The sequence below is a fragment of the Peromyscus californicus genome, unplaced genomic scaffold (assembly GCF_007827085.1).
Source record: "Peromyscus californicus insignis strain IS unplaced genomic scaffold, ASM782708v3 Scaffold_18__1_contigs__length_77618521, whole genome shotgun sequence".
NCBI classification, from domain to species: Eukaryota; Metazoa; Chordata; class Mammalia; order Rodentia; family Cricetidae; genus Peromyscus; species Peromyscus californicus.
In genome coordinates this window covers 52,637,285-52,657,834 of record NW_026294480.1, presented here as the reverse complement: position 1 = coordinate 52,657,834, position 20,550 = coordinate 52,637,285, and the positions used below count along the sequence as shown (strand labels likewise).

Here is a 20,550-nt window from a genome sequence, read left to right as displayed (position 1 = left end):
CTCATGTTTTCTCTTACTGTTTTAATATCTGTCCTGTCTGTTTGACTTTCCTAGAAATTGGCCAGTACTCTATGTGCAAGTCTGTTGTGCACACTCACATTTGTGTGTGTGAAAACGAGAATGAAATTTGGAGAAGAAAAAACACCTGATAGAAAAGTATATTGAAGTGGTTAGTTCATTACTTATGGATATTTGAAATTTTACAACTGAACATTTAGAAAATTGATTAAATATTTGCCCTTTATAGTTGACTTTGGCTTTTCTGTAGCCAGTTTGCAGATTGTAAGAAGAGCTTTTTGGACTTTAAAAACTTAAGTTGGTATGGAAAAGTATTTAAAATGCATATGTAAGTATATACTCATGGGACAGAGTTAAGAGTTTCCCAACAAAACACTATACATTCAGCCAAATTGGGGTTGTGATATTTTTATATTTATTTGAAAAGTACTCGGTTTATTTTTTCAAATATCCTGTGAAGGTAGTTTCTCTCAATTGTTACAAGATTATGGTTTCATAATTTAGTGTAATTTTTGCTATACACTTAGAACTTTTTCTTTGATTGGCTTTTATTGGGGAGGGTAACTGGAAAGCAATTTTTAAAGCCTCCATCAGGAGTGATGTGAAAGGTGGGAGCAGGGCCAAAGGCCTTCTAGTTATCTGTTAAATTTTATGTCTTGTATTGCTTTAAGAGCTAATTATGATTAAAAATTTTGTTTTTCTAGAGTCATTCATGTATAAATTGGCTTCTGATTTTGACAGTTTTAATGTACAATTAACTTAGAGTACTGACTGGCTTTTATATATATATATATATATAGTGTTTAAAATTTGGTTATCTTCTAAATTTACATGTCCTTAGAAATGAACTTTTTTTTTTTTTGCTAGCCGATAGTAACTATTTTATAGCATAAAAGTATGCTAGAAACAATTCAATGAACTTTTTATATGTAATTTTAAAAACTTGTTGTAGTTATTAGGTTAACATTGAAGTTACTTAGTGCATCAGGAATTTGCTGCACTTTGGGAGTTTTCTGCTTGTTTTAGAATGCCTGTTTTGGAATGTTAAGAGCTATAAGATACAACTCCTCCCAGACTGGTAATTTTGAAATTCCAGAACAGGAAGTTCTGGTTTTTTTTTTCCCCAGATAAATTTGAAAGCATATTTCTCATGTTTCAAGGGTTAGAGTAGAGAGAGAAGATGGATTAAAGTAAATTATTTGCTGAGTAGATTCTTATCTGTTACTCTTTAAGAGCACAGTGAGCCCCAAGTTGGGGAGTAAGGTGGGAGAGGAAGAGGTATTAATTCTACAAAGTTTCATGGCGTGAAACTGCACAGATTGAAATACTTCAGTAGATTTCTTAACTGGAAATATCAGAAATTTATAGTGTTGACTTTTATCATTGCTGATTTTGAAGGAAGAGTTTTAAATCATTGTTGGAACCTTGCGTTAATCCCATACAATCAGAGAAACTCTGATTTGTACAAAACTTTCAAGGTTATGAGCACATGGAAGTCATTTGTTTACTTGGTAGATATTTATAAAAACACAATCAGTTATAGCTCTTAAATATTTTTAATGCTATCATTTTGAGAGAAAATTTTACCATTTTTGTACATGCAAATCTAAACATTTACTGCATTTTTGTATTTCCACATAACTGGTATCAGGAAGAGACTGATAGACATTTTTTATTAGTTTTGTCAACTACAGCTGATGACTTTCACAGCTGTTAAGCCTGATCATGCACTGCCAGCAAAGACGTAATGCATTGTTTTATGAAAAAGAGCAGAGTGAGGAGCAAATGAAGTATGCAGTGGAGGAGGCTCAGAGAGGAGGCAGTGGGGCGGTGCTGCGTGTGCCCTGTGCACTCGAATCCCTGCGCGCTTCCATGCCGTAGAAACAGCACAGCACTGGGTGGGAACGAGAAGGGAGGGCCATGTAGAACACTGTACTCGTTTTCAGAGACAGTAATGTGAGAAGAGGGTGGAAAAGTGACGTGTGTGATACCCATTGAGCATGGACTATAGTTAATAAAACATGCCATTTTGAATAAAATATACTTGTCTAAATATGACCTCTTTTTGTTGTTGCGTGCATTTCAGATTTCTTTTTATAAATGTTAACACTTAGAAAAAATAAGATCAACATAGCAGGTGTGAGCCTAATCATCAGTCATAACTTTATGTCCACATTTTCTGGTAGATGGATTTTGACTATTAATTTGGTTTTGTATGTTTTCTCTATGTGATATTTGTGCATTATTAGATGACTAGACTGGCCAAGGCAGACCTGTTACACTTGCCTGAGTCAGGCATTGTTTGCCATGCCACTAAACCTGCCGCCAAGTGAAACCTTCATTGGGGAAATGAGATCGGAGTCTGAGCCGCAGAAGATGGACGCCCTGTCTCTGTTTTTATTGTTTTACTTTCATTTCATTTCTTTTTATTTTGTCCCTTTTTTGTTTTGTTTTGTTTTTGTTTTGTTAAATCTCTCTCACTTTTAACTTGTGAGCTGGTTTTCCAGTTCTTTGTAAATGGTATTCCATTAAGAATTCATAACGTGTTGTATATTTATGGGGGAAGGATGAACAGAGCTCAACTTTGAGATGAACTGAATTGCCGTGCAGTAAGGTAGAGTGCAGTGCTGTGAAGATAGATGCCCAGGGTCTTTTAATTGGTGTTGGCGGGTTGAGGTGCACTTTGATCTTCAAACATTAAAACACTTGACTAGAACCGTAGGGACATTTTCTGATGGGCTCAGTGCTTATTATTTTTCCCCAAGTCTACATCTCTCATAAAACCAACTGATGGCTTCTAATTTTTATCCTTCCCCTAGAACTGTAGGCATATAAAAGCACCAAGGAAAATTAAGTGCATTTCTTTTAACAATCCGAAGGTAGGGGGAGGTCTTTGTCTTCTATTAGCTTGGTCTTAAGAAGCCTTCTGTTGCCTCTGGGGAATGGATATTGGAGAAAACTGTTGGTTATTTATTTGCATGCATGTTTTTTTGTTTGCTTGAATTTTTTTGTTGAGAATTCTTCAGAGGTTACTAGCTTTTCAAGTGGATTATGAAGTCAGGACTCACAGTTGTGTGAGAGATGTTTGCCTCAGTTTTCTTTCAAGTGTAGTTTGGGGAAAATGCTAAATGCTCACTTGTTTTTACTCCATATACTCTACTAGAGTTTTAGAAGATAAATTTTATTTTGGAAATAAAGCAATGGAAATTTTCTTAAAGTATCTTTAATAGAATAAGACAAATAATACTGAGCTTATAGTTACTGATTTTTAACAGTTTATTGTCATGAATGGCAGGGAGAATCTGATAGCCTGCTGATATTTAAGATAGAACTGAGGCCTCACAGTTCGAAGTAATGAGCTTGGCTCATGTCTAATACCTTATTGTCTGTGTAGCCTCTACTGTCTGGATAGCTGGGTTTGGTTATTGACAAACAATATTAAATCGAGCACATGACTACATTGGAACTCTTTTAGGTGCATAAATTAGGGTACTGAAGCATAGAGTGCACACCTCAGGACTGCAGTTATTCATCAGAGGTGTTCAGGTTTTAAATCTTAAAAAATATTTCTCATAGATAAAATGAATGTGATAATATAAATAGTATAGTGTATATGTGGGCATATGTAGATGTATAGTAATAGTGGTAACTAATAGTTCATTGTTATTTGATATCTTTAGTAAGGCCTACCTTGTTATCATTATGCATGTTAAGAAATTTGTTCTCCAGAATTTAAAGTAATAACCTCATTTTTGAAATTAGTTAAATTTAGATGCTGTAAATTAGAAAGTATGCATTTGCCAAAGCCACTAAACTGTGATTCTAATTTTCTTTCTATGCATAAGCTAAAACCGTTATCTAAAGTTTTAAATTCCAGCTTGAATTCTATCCATGCTTAGAGGTTTTTCCAGAAATTGTTTGGAGATTTCTCTCTGACATCTGGTTGTTTTAAATAGGATTTTCCCACTGAAATCAGGCATAATGCCTTTGAAAACTTGCCACATATATTTTTCAATATATTTGATTCTTAAAGTACAGTTTTTAGATGCTCTTAATAGAAGTGGCTATTTATATATGCAATCAAGTTTGAGAAATAGACTTTTTTTGCTAAGAAGATAGGGGAAAATGTGAAAGTTTTAGTCTTTTTTTTTTATTCAGAAACAAAATTTTTCATTTTTTAAGTTTTGGGCATTTTTCTTCACTTCTAAAGGGATTTTGGTATTACTCCTGTTAGAAAATTACAGGCTTCATAAGAAAAGCGTTTTTAAGTATTAGTTACTATTATTCAGATAAATATACCGAAATTGCATCTAAAAGTTAGTATTATAAGTTTCCTGAGACTGGGGAAATGTTGTTCAGCCCCATGAATTTTTTTTATCAAATGCCTAAGGCATTTTCTTTGGGATTGGATTCTTTCTAGGCATTACTGATGTTGGTGAGGTGCCTTACTGATGAATGGGTATGGACCTTTTTTAATTGAAGCTGATTGCATGTTCTAGTTTTCTGTTCTTGTATTTATCTGAAATTGAGTGGAGTCTTGGAGGGTGTCAGAATTGTCTGCTCACAAGTAGGAGCTTCAGTAACAGGGCAGAGACACGCATTATGGAACAAAGTTCAATTCGCACATATTTGTTTTTTTCTTTTTCTTTTCTTTTTTTTTTTGACTAATTTGGTTATTTGCCATTTCTGGGGATTAAACTTTAAAAAATGTTCTTCTTTTCTGTATCTGATGTTCTGTGTGCTATTAGTGACGCAGCCAACACGAACGGTTGTCATGTGTAACACAACTTTCGATCACCGCGAAAACAGCGTCCTGGGAAAGCGTCCATGCTTGATATCGTTTGGTTCATGAACATTAAGTTTCCAGTACAGGTGACCCATAGCTCAAAGTGTTAAATAATTGTCTACATTATTCAGTTTTTAAAATAATATTCCATTAATGAGATTGTTAGTCTTTGAAGTTTTGCTCACTTTTATTTTTCCTAATAGAGCAGGATAAAAGGAAAGACTTATGTTCTTATTTGTTTCTTTGTACGGATCTGATAGATAGATTCATTTATTATTATTATTTTTTAAGTGCAAGGGTAATTGTAAAATCATAGTGTAAAGCTGGTGTGGTGTTTCTGCTCTCCATAATATTTGGAACTTGCCTCTGCAGGTAAAATCCCAGAGGAAGCCAAAGCCCTTTCTTTACTGGCTCCTGCTCCAACCATGACCAGCCTGGTGCCTGGTGCAGGATTGCTTCCCATACCGACCTCCAGCCCTCTGACGGCAGTGAGTAGTGTAAGTCCTCTCAGTGGGTAAGCACTGACCTGTGCAAACTGTTGAGGAAGGAGGGGAAATTATTTTCACTTTCTTTGATGGCAGCTATTCCAAACCCATGCTTAAGAGTTTACCCCATGTCATCTTACTGGAGCTTGTTTTGGGGATTACTTTGGAATATTGAGGATTGTTCAAATTTGAGACTTGAAATAGGTTTATTTAGTAGAAAAATCAGTTATGGACACTGGGTGCTTTAGGTAACATAGACTTGGAGGTGCTAGATCACTTGCCAATTCTGGAGGACCAGAAGGACTAAATCATTTAAAAAAGGAGTTGAGTATTAGTCATGGACAAAAGCATTTCAGAAAAGTGGTTACCTGGTGACTGAGAAGATGGAACAAGGTGTGACAAGAAAATCTGAGTGTTTCTCTGTGTAGAATTAAACAGTAATTCATATCTTGTGATTTCTTAGAAAAAGACCTATATAGCCATTGCTGGGCTTTGGGCTTTTGTGTTGAAGACTGCAGCCCCACTCCCTTTAACAGTAAGGACTGTGGTCTAGTGTTCCATAGGGAGTGCAGACTTCATGATTGTGATGGTCAGTTTGTCCTGATTCAAGAAGTGCCTTCTGAAACTTTGAATCTTGCATAGCAATCTTTCACTGGAGACCTTTACTATGATCCAAGGAGCAAAATGATTTTTTTTCCTCCCCTGAGATGGTTTCTCTATGTAGCCTCAGCTGTCCTGGAGCCTCCTCTGTAGACCAGACTGGCCTTGAACTTACAGGATCTGCCTGCCACTGCCTCCTGAGTGCTGGGATTAAAGATGTACCACCACTCAGCTTTGCAGATTTTTTTTTTTTCCCAAAATGATTTTTAATTGAATGTGTTTGAGGAACCCATGCTGGTTAATTTGGCTGGAGCATAGTGAGGAGAGAAAACTAGGTGTTTGAGGTTGGATAGGACACTGACTTTGTAGGGCTTTTTAGATCATAGAAAGCATTTGAATTTTATTTTTAAGTTGATTAGACTCTAGCATGTTTTCCAAAAGATCAGACTGGCCTCTATAACAAGAATAAATGACATTGGTTTTTCACCTTTGAAACTGCTTTTATTTAACAGTCGTTAAATCTAGTCATTTACATTATATTTGCACATATTGTCAGTGATAGTTTTATGAGTAGCACAAGTAGAAATGTGGTTGTACGTTTTCCTTGAAAAAACTTTTTTTTTTTTACTTCTGCCAAATGCAGAAAATGTTTTCAAATTCTGAGAGCTTCTGTTTCTTCTAGTTTAAAAATACTTTAAAATTATCATGTTTCCTAAGATAGGTTCTGAAAACTGCTTTTACTAATGTTCTAGAAAGATTATCCCATGGGGCCTAGAGAGATGGCTCAGCTTCTGGAACTCCAGTTCTAGGGGATCCAATACCCTCTTTTGGCACCTTTGTGGTGTACATAAACTCATATATACCCACATAAATATAAATGTTATATCTATATATAAAAGAGCCGGGCTGTGGTGGCGCACGTCTTTAATCCCAGCACTCAGGAGGAAGCGGCAGGAGGATTTCTGTGAGTTTAGGCCAGCCTGGTCTACAGAGTGAGTTCTAGGACAGCCAGGGCTGTTACATAGAGAAACCCTGTCTCGAGAAACCAAAAAAAAAAAAAGAGTCCTTAATGATGAAAATGTAGAAAAGCTTCAGAGTTGTTTTGCTGACCATGCATTCAGTGTTAACATGTGTTGACTGAGGGAATATCAGACAGGCACATGAGAAAGTTCTGTAATGAATGTATGATGGACTGGGCTATTGTGACTACAGGCTCTCAGAAATGTAACCTTACCTCTTTCCTACAGTGTCCGTACAGTAATCCTGTTGAAGGAAATCACAGATTGTAACTACCTTGAACACTGAAAATTAGTGTTCAGTTTTAGTATCAGTTTAAGGGTAAAGACGTTGTATTAAAAAACGAATGTGATCTCACTCCTAATAATTCAGATACATGTAGCTTAAATTTTACTCACATTCATGTTGAGTTGGTACTGGTAGCAAGATTAAAGAACAATGCTTTGGTCACTAATGAGAACTGTGCCTTATGGTTTACTTTTGTTTTTTATAGCTTGGTGTTTCGCTTAGCAGTTTGGGAGCCATACCGGCAGCAGCACTGGACCCCAATATTACAACACTCGGAGAGATCCCACAGCCACCACTTATGGGAAATGTGGATCCTTCAAAAATTGATGAAATTAGGAGAACAGTCTATGTTGGAAATTTGAATTCTCAGGTAACTAAGAAGAAACTGAGTGGCAGTAGCTGCTTATTCTTTCTTCTTAAAAATTCTGTTGATAAAGTATTGTTTACTTATTCTTAAAATTTATTTTTATTAGCATATCTTACATAATTGGTTTCATTATGATGTTTTCATGCATGCATATATTTTGGTCATGATCATTTTCCCCATTACTCTCTTGTGACTCCTCCACCCCCACTGGTCCCCTTTTCCTCCCAGCTAGTCCCCCTTCTACTCTCACGAGTTTCTTGTGACCCAGGAAGTGTAATCAAGATCTTAGAGAAGCATAGGTAAGGGGCTATTGACAGGAGCATGGGAACCTTGCCAGTGGCCCCGTCACTAAAGAAAATGTCCTCCCTTCTCCCTGCAAATGTAAACTGCTTATTTACCTGATTTTAAAAAGAAAAAAAGAGTATACTGTATTAAAGTGTCCCTCTGCTTCCTCAGACAACGACAGCTGATCAACTACTTGAATTTTTTAAACAAGTTGGAGAAGTGAAGTTTGTTCGGATGGCAGGTGATGAGACTCAGCCCACTCGGTTTGCTTTTGTGGAATTTGCAGACCAAAATTCTGTACCAAGGGCCCTTGCTTTTAATGGAGTTATGTTTGGAGACAGGCCACTGAAGTAAGAAATCTTCAACCAAGACATTTTAATGGTTTTGAAAAAGTTATAAAGTGTTTGATTTAATTAAGGTTTTTAAAAAATAGTTATGGGCAATTTATGGAAAGGAAGAGACTGTTAAATATACGTGAAATGCATGACACTGTAGCATGTTATATTTGAAGATGTCTTTTCTGTTTTTAATATCTAGTTGGCCACTAACTGTTTGTATATGGTACATAATGGCTTCAGGTATTTTCCTGTACAGTTCTGTAAGTCAGGTTTGTTTTGTGCTGATTGTAGAGTAAGGGCAACTTAGTTTGTAATTGAACTACAGAACTTCTTATAATAAGAATCCTACAAAGAAAGTAGCGTTAAGTATTTAGAAGTGTTTTAAATGAGACATTGTGACTTAATCTGCTCATGTCCGTCCTTGTTTGTAAAAATTGCATATCAATTTTCAGATACTCAAGACCAGAAATTAAATTTCATACAGGTTATTAGGGTGAATGTGGGTTTGAGTTTTATAGGTTGATCTCTTAGTTAATAGTTTGATGGGATTTTACTTTTTATTTTATTTTTTTTTTTTTTTTTGTTTTTTTGGTTTTTTTTTTTGGTGTTTTTGAGGCGGGGTTTCTCTGTGTAGCTTTGGAACTTTTCCTGGAACTCGATCTGTAGACCAGGCTGGCCTCAAACTCACAGAGATCCACCTGCATCTGCCTCACAAGTACTAGGATTAAAGGTGTGCGCCACCCCCGCCATGTGGGATATTACTTTTAAATGATGAGTCACTGTTATCGGGTACTCAGTCTACTCAGTGTGGAATGGGTAAGCTAGACACAGCAGGTGTGTCTGTGTGTGTTACAGAAGCCACCTTGCCCGCTAGGGGAGGTTTACCAGATGCCTTTCAACTCTGAAGCTATGTCTGACTTAGACATGGGGCAGTGTTGAATAAAATGGCCATGTAGTTGGCTTCCCCTTCGTCCTGTCGGGGTATGCAGGTTATTAGCAGAATCTAATTAAGGATAGAAGTGGTCCATGCCTGGTGGTGGTGGTACACCTTTAATCACAACACTTGAGAGGCAGGGGCAGGAAGATCTCTGTGAGTTGAGGCCAGCCTGGTCTATAGAGTGAGTTCTAGGACAGCCAGGGCTATGCAGAAAAACCAGGAGGAAAAAAAAGAAGTCATTTGTAGCTAGAGTTTTTTTGGTCCTGTCTGGCCCATGGTCAGGACAAATCTCTCTCACCCGCCAGTCCCGCAGCTGTTCAGACCCAACCAAGTAAATACATAGAGACTTATATTTTTTATAAACTGTATGGCCATGCCAGGATTGTCATTTTTTCTAAAGGTATATGCAAAAGCACTTGTAGTAGTCTTTCAGTTGTTGAAGAAGTAAGGTAGACTTCAGTTCTTTGTTTAATCAAGAAATGATGGTCGGTGTGGATGAGTAGTTAATCATGGTTTTCTGAGGTTGCTGTTGGCTATTCTGTATTTAGCTATTTTATTTCCTTATGTGCTGCTGAGATACCCTTAGATTTATAAATAGATATGTATCATACTAACAGTTGGTTCATGTTTTATAAACTGTGGTGTGTTTGTGATATACTAATATTTTTAATTTAGAATAAATCACTCCAACAATGCAATAGTAAAGCCTCCTGAGATGACACCTCAGGCTGCAGCTAAGGAGTTAGAAGAAGTAATGAAGCGAGTGCGGGAGGCTCAGTCATTTATCTCAGCAGCTATTGAACCAGGTAAGGCCCACGCTGTTGTTGCATAGTCACAGTCTAAAGAGTGTAGACTCTGAGAGCTGGAAGGAGTTCTAGGATCACACTGCTCAGTTCCTTCATTGCACAAATGAGAAGACTGAAACCCAAGAAGTAGTCAGTGGGCTCAGAGCAGGCCAGCACAGACCGACTTTGCTACTGCTGAGCTGACACACCAGCTTAGGGAGTTCTCTGTGACAGCAAGTCGGTGTTGAAGTTGGTTGGCTAGATAGAGGCAGGGTGTGAGTGTTAGTACTGTGAGGCTAAAAAGGAAAGAATAATGTGTAAAGTGCTAAAAATAGGCAGCTTGACTTTCCCTCAAAGTCTTAATTTTAAGACAAGAGAAAGGACATATGATTTAGAAAAAACACACTCAGTTTTGCAAGATGAAAGTAAAACTTACTCAAATTTTTGTGTTGCTAAATACTTTAAAATCCACTCTAAAAATGTCTTTGTGATTTAGCTTTAATTAGATTTCCTAAATTAACACTTGAAACTTAGCTTCAATTCTAACAAAATAAATGCAGGAAGGTCTTAGCCTCACTGTCGTAGGAATTGCAGACATGTTTAATCATACGTTATGGCAGCAACAAAATACTACGAACAGCTGTTTATAATCATCTGGTTTATATGTACTGCTGCAGGGTGGCTGCACTCAACGAGTTTATGCAATGACTTTCTTGGATGTTTCTGAAGGATAATTGCACAGGAGGAGGATGTACAGAGAGTAGGCCCCTTGCACTATATGTGGTATATTCCACTTGTGCCTAATTATTAATTGGGATCTTTAATTGTTCTGAGCTTACGCTGCAAAGTGGTTTTTTCCTCCCAGAGTCTGGAAAGAGCAATGAAAGGAAAGGCGGTCGATCCCGTTCGCACACTCGCTCAAAGTCCAGGTCTAGCTCAAAATCCCACTCTCAAAGGAAGAGGTCGCAGTCCAAGCACAGGTGAGACTCTGCTGCCGATGCTGTGTTCTCCAGTTTTGTATGTATATCAGAGGGTTGAGATGTTGACTTGCTAGAACTGAGAAATTTCCTTAGTGTACTACTTACCTGGTGGTGTGCTTACTGTTAACCAATGCTCTACGGGTAATGGTGTAGTTAGGGGTACACCAGTTGTTTACTGTTAACCAGTGCTCTACCCATAATGCTGTAGTTACGGGGTACACCAGTTGCTGCCTGGTCCATTTTTCTCTTGCCATGTGCTCAAAGGAAAGAAAGGTTTTCAGATTAGTTCTTTTTTGTTTATTTGGTTGGTTGGTTTTTGGACTTTTGAGACCTGGTTTCTCTGTAGCCCTGGCTCTCCTGGAACTTGCTCTGTAGACCAGGCTGGCCTTGAACTCAGAAATTGGCCTCTGCCTCCCAAGTGCTGGGATTCAAGACATGCGTCACTGTTTCCCAGCTCAAATTGATTTTTAATTTTTGATAGTCTTTAGTTTTAAAAGTGTTTTTCCTATTTTCGTATGTTTTATACTCGATTTTTTTGTAAACTAGCCTTTTTTTTTTAAATCGAGACAGGGTTTCTCTGTGTAGTTTTGGTTCCTGTCCTGGATCTTACTCTGTAGATCCTCCTGGCTCTGTCTCTCGAGTGCTGGGATTAAAGGCATGCGTCCCCACCACCTGGCCGTAAACCAACCTTCTATACTCCACAGAAGGTTTCCACTCTCCTTTGTGAGACAGGCTAACGCTGGAAGTAGTGCTCAGGTTGCAGCTCTTCTCTCCGTGGTCTGAGCACCAGTGCCATCCTTCTCTTAAGTTCTTTCTGTCCTGTTTGTGATCATAACTTTAGTTTCTTTTTCTTTTATATGTAATTGCTTTGTGTTTGATGCAAATGATACCTTAGATGCAAATTGCAGCGGGTCCTGCTTTGATATGCAAGTTACTTGAGAATCATGCATGTCTTAGTTAGGGTTTCTGTTGCTGTGAAGAGACACTATGACCATGGCAGTTCTTGTATAGGAAAACATTTAATTGGGACTGGCTTATACAGTTCAGAAGTTTAGTACATTATCATCAGATTGGGAAGCATGGTGTCATCTGGGCAGACATGGTGCTGGAGAGGTAGCAGAGAGTTTTACATCTGGATCCTCAGGCAGCAGGAAGATAGAACCACACTGGACCTGGCTTGAGCTTCTGAAACCTCAAGCCTACCCCTAGTGACACACTTCCTCCAACACTTCCTAATAGTATCACTCCCTATAGGCTTATGGGGGCCACTTTCATTCAAACCACCACAATGCCTGGATGTAGGGAGTCTTCTTTGCTGCTGAGTCACTCAAGTCTTGAGACAGGGACATAGATGTGTGCATGCATGTGCAAAGTAGGGGATTAAAGGAGGAGGGCTTCAGGAGAAGCCTCATGAGCACCTTCCGTCTTGTTTGTTTTTCTTTGGTGATCAAGGCGATTCAAAGATGAGATAGGAAAATAGAGTGTTCTTTCTTTGACTTTGGTAAGCTGTACTTTTAATGGTATTGTACATACATAGTTTACAAAATCCCCTTCGGGTACTTTACTGTCTCCAAGTTCTTACTGGGGCAAGCTCAAAATCAAGTGCTTCATATTTAATCCAGTGTGGTCTCCATAGCGAGTAAATACCAGCTTTGCCAAACCTGTATAGCAAGACATTGTCTCAAGAATGCCCAGAAAATAAGTGCAGTAGGAAGGAACCAGAGTTGAAGCAGGAAAGTAGAACAGATACAGCAGTGTAATGACCATGAATACCAGGATGGGTGATGGATTGCCACCTGTTGACTGGATAAAGAATATCAAGGAAGTATGAAACTGCTGAAGAGTAATAAAAGACTGATATCTTAGTTAGGGTTTCTGTTGCTGTGAAGAAGCACCATGACCACAGCAACTTTTATAAAGGAAACATTTAATTGGGTGACTTGTTTACCATTTCTGAGGTTCATTCTTTTGTCATCATGGTGAGACATGGCAGCATGCAGGCAGACATGGTGCTGGAGAAGTAGCTGAGAGACTTACGTCTTGCAGGCAACAGGAAGTGGACTGAGACACTAGACAGTATCCTGAGCATAGGAAACCTCAAAGCCCGCCCCCACAATGACACACTTCCTCTAACAAGGACATACCACTCCAACAAAGCCACGCCTCCTAATAGTGCTATTCCCTATGAGATTATGGGGGCCAATGTAGCTGCAAGTTTCTCGTCCCACTTGACCCTGCAGTCTCGCAGCTGCTTATAAAATAATTATGAACTTATATTAATTACAGACTGTATGGCCTAGGCCTATGGCTTCAGCTTCTTGTTAGCTAGCTCTTTCATCTTAAATTAACCCATTCCTATTAATCTATTTGTTGCCACGTGACCATGGTGTTACTGATCTGCTGGCATCTTGTTGCTGGCGGCAATGCACAGCTGAAATAATTTTTATTAATGTGTTCTTTGACAACTTTATGCATGTTTATAATGCATTCTGTTGGTCACCCTCCGATCTGTCATCCTTTATACATTCTTCCTAATGTTTGTTGTGACAAGCTGTGCATGGCCATTTATAGATATGTTGAAGGATATAACTTGTTCCCCTCAGAATGACTCACAACCAGTTTACAAGGAAGCCAGGAATTTAAGACAGTTGGTGATGTGAAAACTCGGGTGAAGTCTCCAGATCATCCCTGAAAATACTCACTAACTCTGACATAGGAAATAACTATTAAATTATAGCTAGTCAATTTTCCAGTAAGTAAATTCATTTCTGGTATTATAACTAAAACATTATAGAAGGGTCATTTAAAATATTGGTAAATAGGGTCAACTTTCTAACTAATCTTGTCTTAACTTTGTGTAGTTGCAATTCTAAGAATAAGTTTTGATCTCCTTACAATTTGTTTTTCTTTAGGAGTAGATCTCATAACAGGTCACGTTCAAGGCAGAAAGATAGACGTAGATCCAAGAGTCCACATAAAAAACGCTCTAAGTCTAGGGAGAGGCGGAAATCAAGGAGTCGTTCACGTTCACGGTGAGTTCTGGAGATGTCAAGAAAATTTAAATTTGATCACTTTTCACTCATTTGAAATTGTGGTTTAGGTTTATTATGAGAGAAATGAGGCTTTCTTGTTGCTCAAGTGTCTAGGCCTCTGATGCAAATATGATTAGTGTGATTCAGCTCAGTCTGGTCATTGTTCTGCTTAGCAGTTTCAGGTACACACGTGAATTACACAGAAGTTTCTGATGTCTGGAGTTGTTGCAGATGATTTTGTATTGGTATTTCTGGGAAAAGAAGTCTCTTTTTTTTTCAGATAAAATTATTTTAGCTAAGAATTTGTTTTTCAAGGGACAAGAGAAAAGATACTCGAGAAAAGGTGAAGGAAAAGGAAAGAGGGAAGGATAAGGAGAGAGAGAAGGAGAAGGATCGTGACAAAGACAAGGAACGGGGTAAAAACAAAGACAAAGATCGAGAGAAGGAGAAGGACCATGAAAAGGAGCGAGACAAAGACAAGGAAAAGGAACAAGACAAAGACAAGGAGCGGGAAAAAGACAGATCCAAAGAGGCCGATGAGAAACGGAAGAAGGATAAGAAGTCCAGAACACCACCCAGAAGTTACAATGCATCAAGAAGATCTCGTAGTACCAGCAGGTTTGTGTGTGCATGCATGTGGTTGTTTGTATGTGGAGGTCCCAGGACACCCTTGGGTCTGGTTCATTGGCCAGGACTCAGTAGGCTAGGCTGGGTGGCCAGTGAGCTCCTGGGGTCCACCTGTGTCTCCCTCTCTAGTACTGGCATAGATGCACGCTGCCACACCCTGTCACTGTTAATCGTGTGCTGTGCTTTTCCATATGGGCTCTGGAGATAGAACTAAGGTCTTCGTTTGCCTGGCAAGCTCTTCACTGATGAGCTGTCATTGCTCCTGCTTCAACTTTTTACCAAGCGGGTTACTGGTGACCAGTGAGTACATTTGTAACCAAGGGGGAAAGATTACTCTATGCAAGTATAGTGGTAGTTCCATTTACCCTTCATTGAACAAGTAAACTTTTTTCCAGCACAGGGGTCACTACATCATTGAACCTCCTGGGCGAGATTTTTGGACAGACTTAATTGTCTTTTGTAATGCAATATTTAAATCTGGTTAATTATTACTCATTATTTTTCTTAGAAGATGGCATGCGATGGAAACGGCTATATAAAAATTCTTAGGTGTAATAGTATGACTTTAAGTTTTGGTTCTCTTTGTTAGTTTTGATGACTAGATCTTTCCCTCTTAGGACTGTTGTTTCCACTTTATATTTATTTATATTAATAGATACACTGCCACCAGGTGGCAGCATGTTGCTATAGTAACAGCTACAAAATGAGAATCTTCCTCAAGGGTGTTTTTTTTTGTTTTTTTTTTTTTTTTTTTTTTTTTTTTTTTTGGTTTTTCGAGACAGGGTTTCTCTGTGTAGCTTTGCGCCTTTCCTGGATCTCGCGCTGTAGCCCAGGCTGGCCTCGAACTCACAGAGATCCGCCTGGCTCTGCCTCCCGAGTGCTGGGATTAAAGGCGTGCGCCACCACCGCCCGGCCTCAAGGGTGTTTTTAACCCTCTTATCTCTTATTTCAGATGATTAAGTTAAGCTGAGTCTTTTAAAAATATTTAAAAATAAATGTTTCAACAAATTTTAAAGTTGACTTTTCATTGCAAACAAGTTGATGAAGGAATATATTTCCTTTTTTAAAAAAATGTTATTTTATATCTTATTTTTTATGTTAGCCTACTAAAAGATAATAAAAGCTAATTGCAGTATTTATTGGGTGTTGGTATAACAGGCCAGTTCTAGTTCTTGGCTGACTTTGATGTCTTGTCTTATTTTGTCCTTCCAGCAAGCTTTTGAGACCATCATACCCTAGTAAAGACAGGCCTTTTCCTTTCCCTCTGCTCTGCTGTCAGAAGTGGAGCACCTTGTTTCCTTTTTTGAAGAAAGTGGGAAGCTGCCAGGCAGTGGTAGCACACGCCTCTAATCCTGGCACTCAGGAAAGGCAGGTGAATCTCTGTGAGTTCCAGGCCAGCCTGGTCTACAGAGCAGGTTCCAGGACAGCCAGAGCTACACAGAGAAACCCTATCTCAAAAAAAAGTAAAAAGGAAAAAGAAAAAGAAAAACCACCAAAAACCCCAAAAACAGATGCTTGAAATATTGTCAAGAAAGGGTATGGCAAAAAGATTGGGCCAGTGCTTTTCTACCATGTGTGAGTAGATTTGGGTTTGATTTCCCCAGCATTCTGTTGCTGCTCCCCACAGAAAAAGAGAATCTGGGGGCTGGGGAGACGGCTCAGAGGTTAAGAGCACTGGCTGCTCTTCAGAGGTCCTGAGTTCAATTCCAAGCAACCACATGGTGGCTCACAACCATCTGTGATGAGATCTGGTGCCCTCCCTCTGGCCTGCAGGGATACATGCAGACAGAACACTGTATATATAATAAATAAATGAAGGAAGGAAGGAATAATAAATAAATAATAAAAAGTTCCCATTCTTTAAAAAAGAAAAAGAAAAAGAAAATCTGTATCTCTCAAGTACTTGCTATGTGCCAGGCAATCTCTCAAGTACTTGCTGTGTGCCAGGCTCTGTTCCTGCTGCTTTACATGTCTTGTCCTCTAGCCTCCAAGTAACCATGTAAGTCTTGAGTTGTCTGTGGAGTTCTTTGTTTCCATTTGAAAAGGTAGACCCAGTTTAAACAGTATTTGTGTTGTTACAGTCTTTGCTTTTTTTTTTTTGCCCTTTAAAATGACAACCATGTATACAACTAATAATCTATGTGCTTTTATGAAAGAAGACTAAAAGCAATAGTAAGGACAACTTGAATTTCAGAGGATTGCTGTTTTTATTGTGTGGTTAGTGGTTATCAGAGCTCCTGTTCCTTTTGTGTGTGTGGGAAGTGTGTGTATTTATATGTATATGTGTTGTTGTTAGAAATCAATGTCGATGTCTCTGTCTAATACTCGCAGCTTATTTTTTTGAGACAAGGTCTCACTGAACTTGAAACTCACTGACTGCCCAGGCTGGCTAGGTAGTCTCCCAGATCCTTCTGTTTCTGCCTTCTGGTGCTGGATTACAGGTATGTGCCACCCTGCCTGGCCTTTTACATGGGCACTTAGGCAACAAGCCCTTTCTCCAACGAGAAGTCTTCCCCAGCTTTTATCAGAACTTCTTATATAAGATCATTGGCTATATTAATTAATCATTTGATAAATGTATCTGATACCTCCTCATCCCTTGGGCATGGTGAAATTCATTGTTTGACCACTCTTAAATATGATGTGGTTTAGAATATGCATTGTATATTAATGTTAAAATTTTTCTTTTTTTTTTTGGTTTTTCGAGACAGGGTTTCTCTGTAGTTTTGCGCCTTGCCTGGAACTCACTTTGTAGACCAGGCTGGCCTCGAACTCACAGAGATCCGCTTGCCTCTGCCTCCCAGTGCTGGGATTAAAGGCGTGCGCCACCACCGCCCGGCCTAAAAATTTTTTATTGAATATCACTAATCTTTTTCTTTTTGGTAATTATTTACTTACCTAAATTTGAGATTTTTTAGCTACATTATTGAATGGTTGCATTCAATTTTAAATTACTGGGACAGTAGTAATGATACCAAGCTAGAGGAAAAAGTGGTTTCTCAATAAATTTCTTAAACATCTTTTTATTAGAGCAAGATAACTTATCTTTCAGTTTTGGCAGACTTTGTTACTTTGTTTTTTTTTTGTTTGTTTGTTTTTTGTTTTGTTTTTCGAGACAGGGTTTTTCTATGTAGCTTTGCGCCTTTCCTGGAACTCGCTTTATAGACCAGGGTAGCCTCGAACTCACAGAGATCCGCCTGCCTCTGCCTCCCAGTGCTGGGATTAAAGGCATGCGCCACCACCGCCCAGGTACTTTGTTACTTTGTTAGAAAATCTTTTCAGTGGGGCAGAAAGGAGGAGGAGCCAGAGATGCAGTGAAGGATGGGAAAGACTTTAGTTGCTAAGAGAGAAGACACTTGGATCTGAAACATCTGGTGAAACCCATCACTTTGTATACTAAGTTAAAGAATTAAAAAGCATTTAAAGTATGTCAAATGAAAAGGAGATTGTTCTATATTTTCTCATGAAATTTTAGATGGTGGTTTTGTCAGTGATAAAATGTATGGTTTATAATTTGATCTTCACTAAAGTCGGGTAATAAAACATGCTTCTAGAAAGAGTTTAATCGGCTCTTAAGGGGTTAGGAGAGTGGCTTGGTGACAAAGCATTTGTCTGTCATGTGGGAGGGTCTGGATTTGACCCAAGGGTTCCTTTAAGCCCTCTCCCAATAAATAAAAGCTAGCTAAGCTGGTGGTATAAGCAGCCTACAGTGTCAGCACTAAGGGACCTGAGGCTGGAATCAGTGTCTGAAAACATTACGAAGAGAAACTAATCAAACTAGTCTCAGAGAGGTGCTCTCACTCAATTGGGGACCCTTTAGCTTAGAATTTGAACTGTCCTTTATTTCAGTTGCTGATTTTAGAAAGTGACATGTTTTGTCTTTCAGGGAAAGGCGGCGGCGAAGGAGCAGGAGTTCCTCCAGATCTCCAAGAACATCAAAGACTATAAAAAGGAAGTCTTCCAGGTCTCCATCTCCCAGGGGGTAGGTGGAATCTGGTGAAACATAAAGAGGAGCAGGAAGTGGGAAAGCACTTCTTCTTTAATCTGTTTTCAAGTTTTGGTTTTCGAATGGCTAATATCTTTGTATTCTTCAGAATTGATGTAAGACGTTAGTGTTCAGAAGCATCAGCTTCCACCCATGTGCTCATCCACCCTGTCCATTCAGGAATTGCCTCCTCTCCCCTTTCCTAGTTACAAGATGGAAATGGACCATTTTTTCCTTAGACATAAAGTAGTGTGAAATAGGTAGGGGCTGTGCTTTTCTGCCACTCTTAACTGAGAAATAAATGTCTCTGTATGGTGAGAGAGAATGTCCTCCTTTCTTTTTATGATGCTGGGACTGGTTCTGTGACAGTGCCTTCCTCCCGCTCTTTGTTAGGTCCAGCTTTTGTCTGTTTCCAACTTTTTATTTCTTCACCCAAAGGATAGCATACCCTTGTGTGTTTGTATGCTCAATGACTGTTTCCAGGACTCATTGGTGTTCATATACCAGTAGACCAGACTAATTGAAAACTTGGGGTGATGATCTGTTTTTGATCTATTTTTGCTTTTTAAATTTTCTTTATTATTGTGTGTGATGTACATGAAGGGGCATGCATGTGTCACAGCATGTGTGTGGAAGTTGAAGGGCATCATTGTGAAATTAATTCCCTCCTACTTGTTTATGAGTTCCAGAAATCAGACTCATGGTTCAGGTCACAAAACACTTGCTGTTGCTTTGAGCCCTTTCATGAGGTAATTTTTATATATGGTTGGAGGTAGGATTTCAACTTCCTTCTTTGGCATGTGAATTTCAAATTTCCCCGGCACCACGGTTGAAAACATCCATTTTCCTGTCTTTGAAATCATTTGATCTGGTATGCAAGAGTTGATTCCAGGCTTTCCATAGACCTATATGTTTGTCCTTAGCTAGTACCATGTTTTCAGTTAATGCCGTTTTGTAGTCATTTTGAAATCAGAAATTATGTCACCTACCCCTGTTTTTTCTTTTGCTTTAAAAATATTTATATATTCATTTACTTTGTGTGTGTGTGCTTGAGTGTATGTATGTTCACAACCTGTATGCAGGAGCCTGCCGTGGAGGCGGGAAGAGGATGTCAGCTTCCCTGGAACTGGAGGTTGTGAACTGCCATGTGAGTGCTGGAAACCAAACCAGGGTCTCGGAGAGCACCGAGTGAGTGCTCGTAACAACTGTGCTGGCTCTCAGGCCTCAGCTGTGTTCCTTTTTAAAAGGACATTTTGGCTATATGGAGAGCCTTCAAGATGTCCTACGAGTTTTAGGACAGATTTTTCCTGTATCTGCTGCTAATGCTGTTAATGGTTTTTGTAGGAATTGCCTTGAGTCTGTATTGCTTTTGCTGGTGTTCTTAATGGTATTCACGTCTTGCCTTCTGGGAGTTCTTTCATTACTGTGTTATGGTGGTTAGTATATGAATTGTTTTATTTTGTTACATTTATTGTAACAGATTTTCATTTGCTTTTGGATCTGCTTCCTAGTTGTCTTCATTTGTTCCATTAGTCTTGTATCTATTTTTAAGCTACTAACAGGGGACTGCTCATAGTTCTGTATTAGAGCTATCTCAGCTAGATCAGAGCACTCTGCTTCTCAAATGATGTGCCGAATTTTCCCTCTGTAATCTTGGGGTTTGCGATTTTTTTTTTAGGTAGTGTGGTGTTCTGTGGGTTTTTGTGGGTTTTAGGTTTGCACTTGAATTGGTGGTTCTGGTTTCTAATAGTAGATGAGGTGGGCAAGGGACATAGTAAGTTATTTGAAATTCTAAATATTGCTGGAATCCTCATTCTCTGTTCTTTTTATTCTCTGTTTTTTGTCTATTTTGTGTGAATGTAGGAGTGAGAAGATAACTTGGGGAGTTGATTCTCTCCTATTGTGTAGGTCCTGGGGCTCAGACTCAGGCCATTATGGTTGATGTCAGCTAAGCCATCTCACTGGTCCCCTTTTATTCCCTCTTGAATGTTCAGTATATTAAGTTGAGAAGGTGCATAGG

At 38.8% G+C, this 20,550-nt stretch overlaps 1 protein-coding gene across 3 annotated transcripts in view; it reads left to right on the top strand.

Moving 5' to 3' along the window:
* Window positions 1-20,550, top strand: part of Srek1 (splicing regulatory glutamic acid and lysine rich protein 1) — a 32,360-nt gene that overhangs the window by 7,900 nt on the left and 3,910 nt on the right. Inside the window, exons 1-9 of one of the 3 annotated variants that reach the window (XM_052743400.1) lie at window positions 41-4,890; window positions 5,177-5,301; window positions 7,400-7,564; window positions 8,018-8,196; window positions 9,797-9,927; window positions 10,772-10,886; window positions 13,799-13,918; window positions 14,234-14,536; window positions 18,432-18,527. In XM_052743400.1, coding sequence (XP_052599360.1) covers window positions 5,230-5,301; window positions 7,400-7,564; window positions 8,018-8,196; window positions 9,797-9,927; window positions 10,772-10,886; window positions 13,799-13,918; window positions 14,234-14,536; window positions 18,432-18,527 — 1,181 coding nt within the window. In that variant the 5' untranslated portion in view covers window positions 41-4,890; window positions 5,177-5,229. Of the gene's footprint in view, window positions 1-40; window positions 4,891-5,176; window positions 5,302-7,399; window positions 7,565-8,017; window positions 8,197-9,796; window positions 9,928-10,771; window positions 10,887-13,798; window positions 13,919-14,233; window positions 14,537-18,431; window positions 18,528-20,550 lie in introns of those variants that run through there. The other 2 variants (XM_052743399.1, XM_052743398.1) reach the window with 2 other exon arrangements.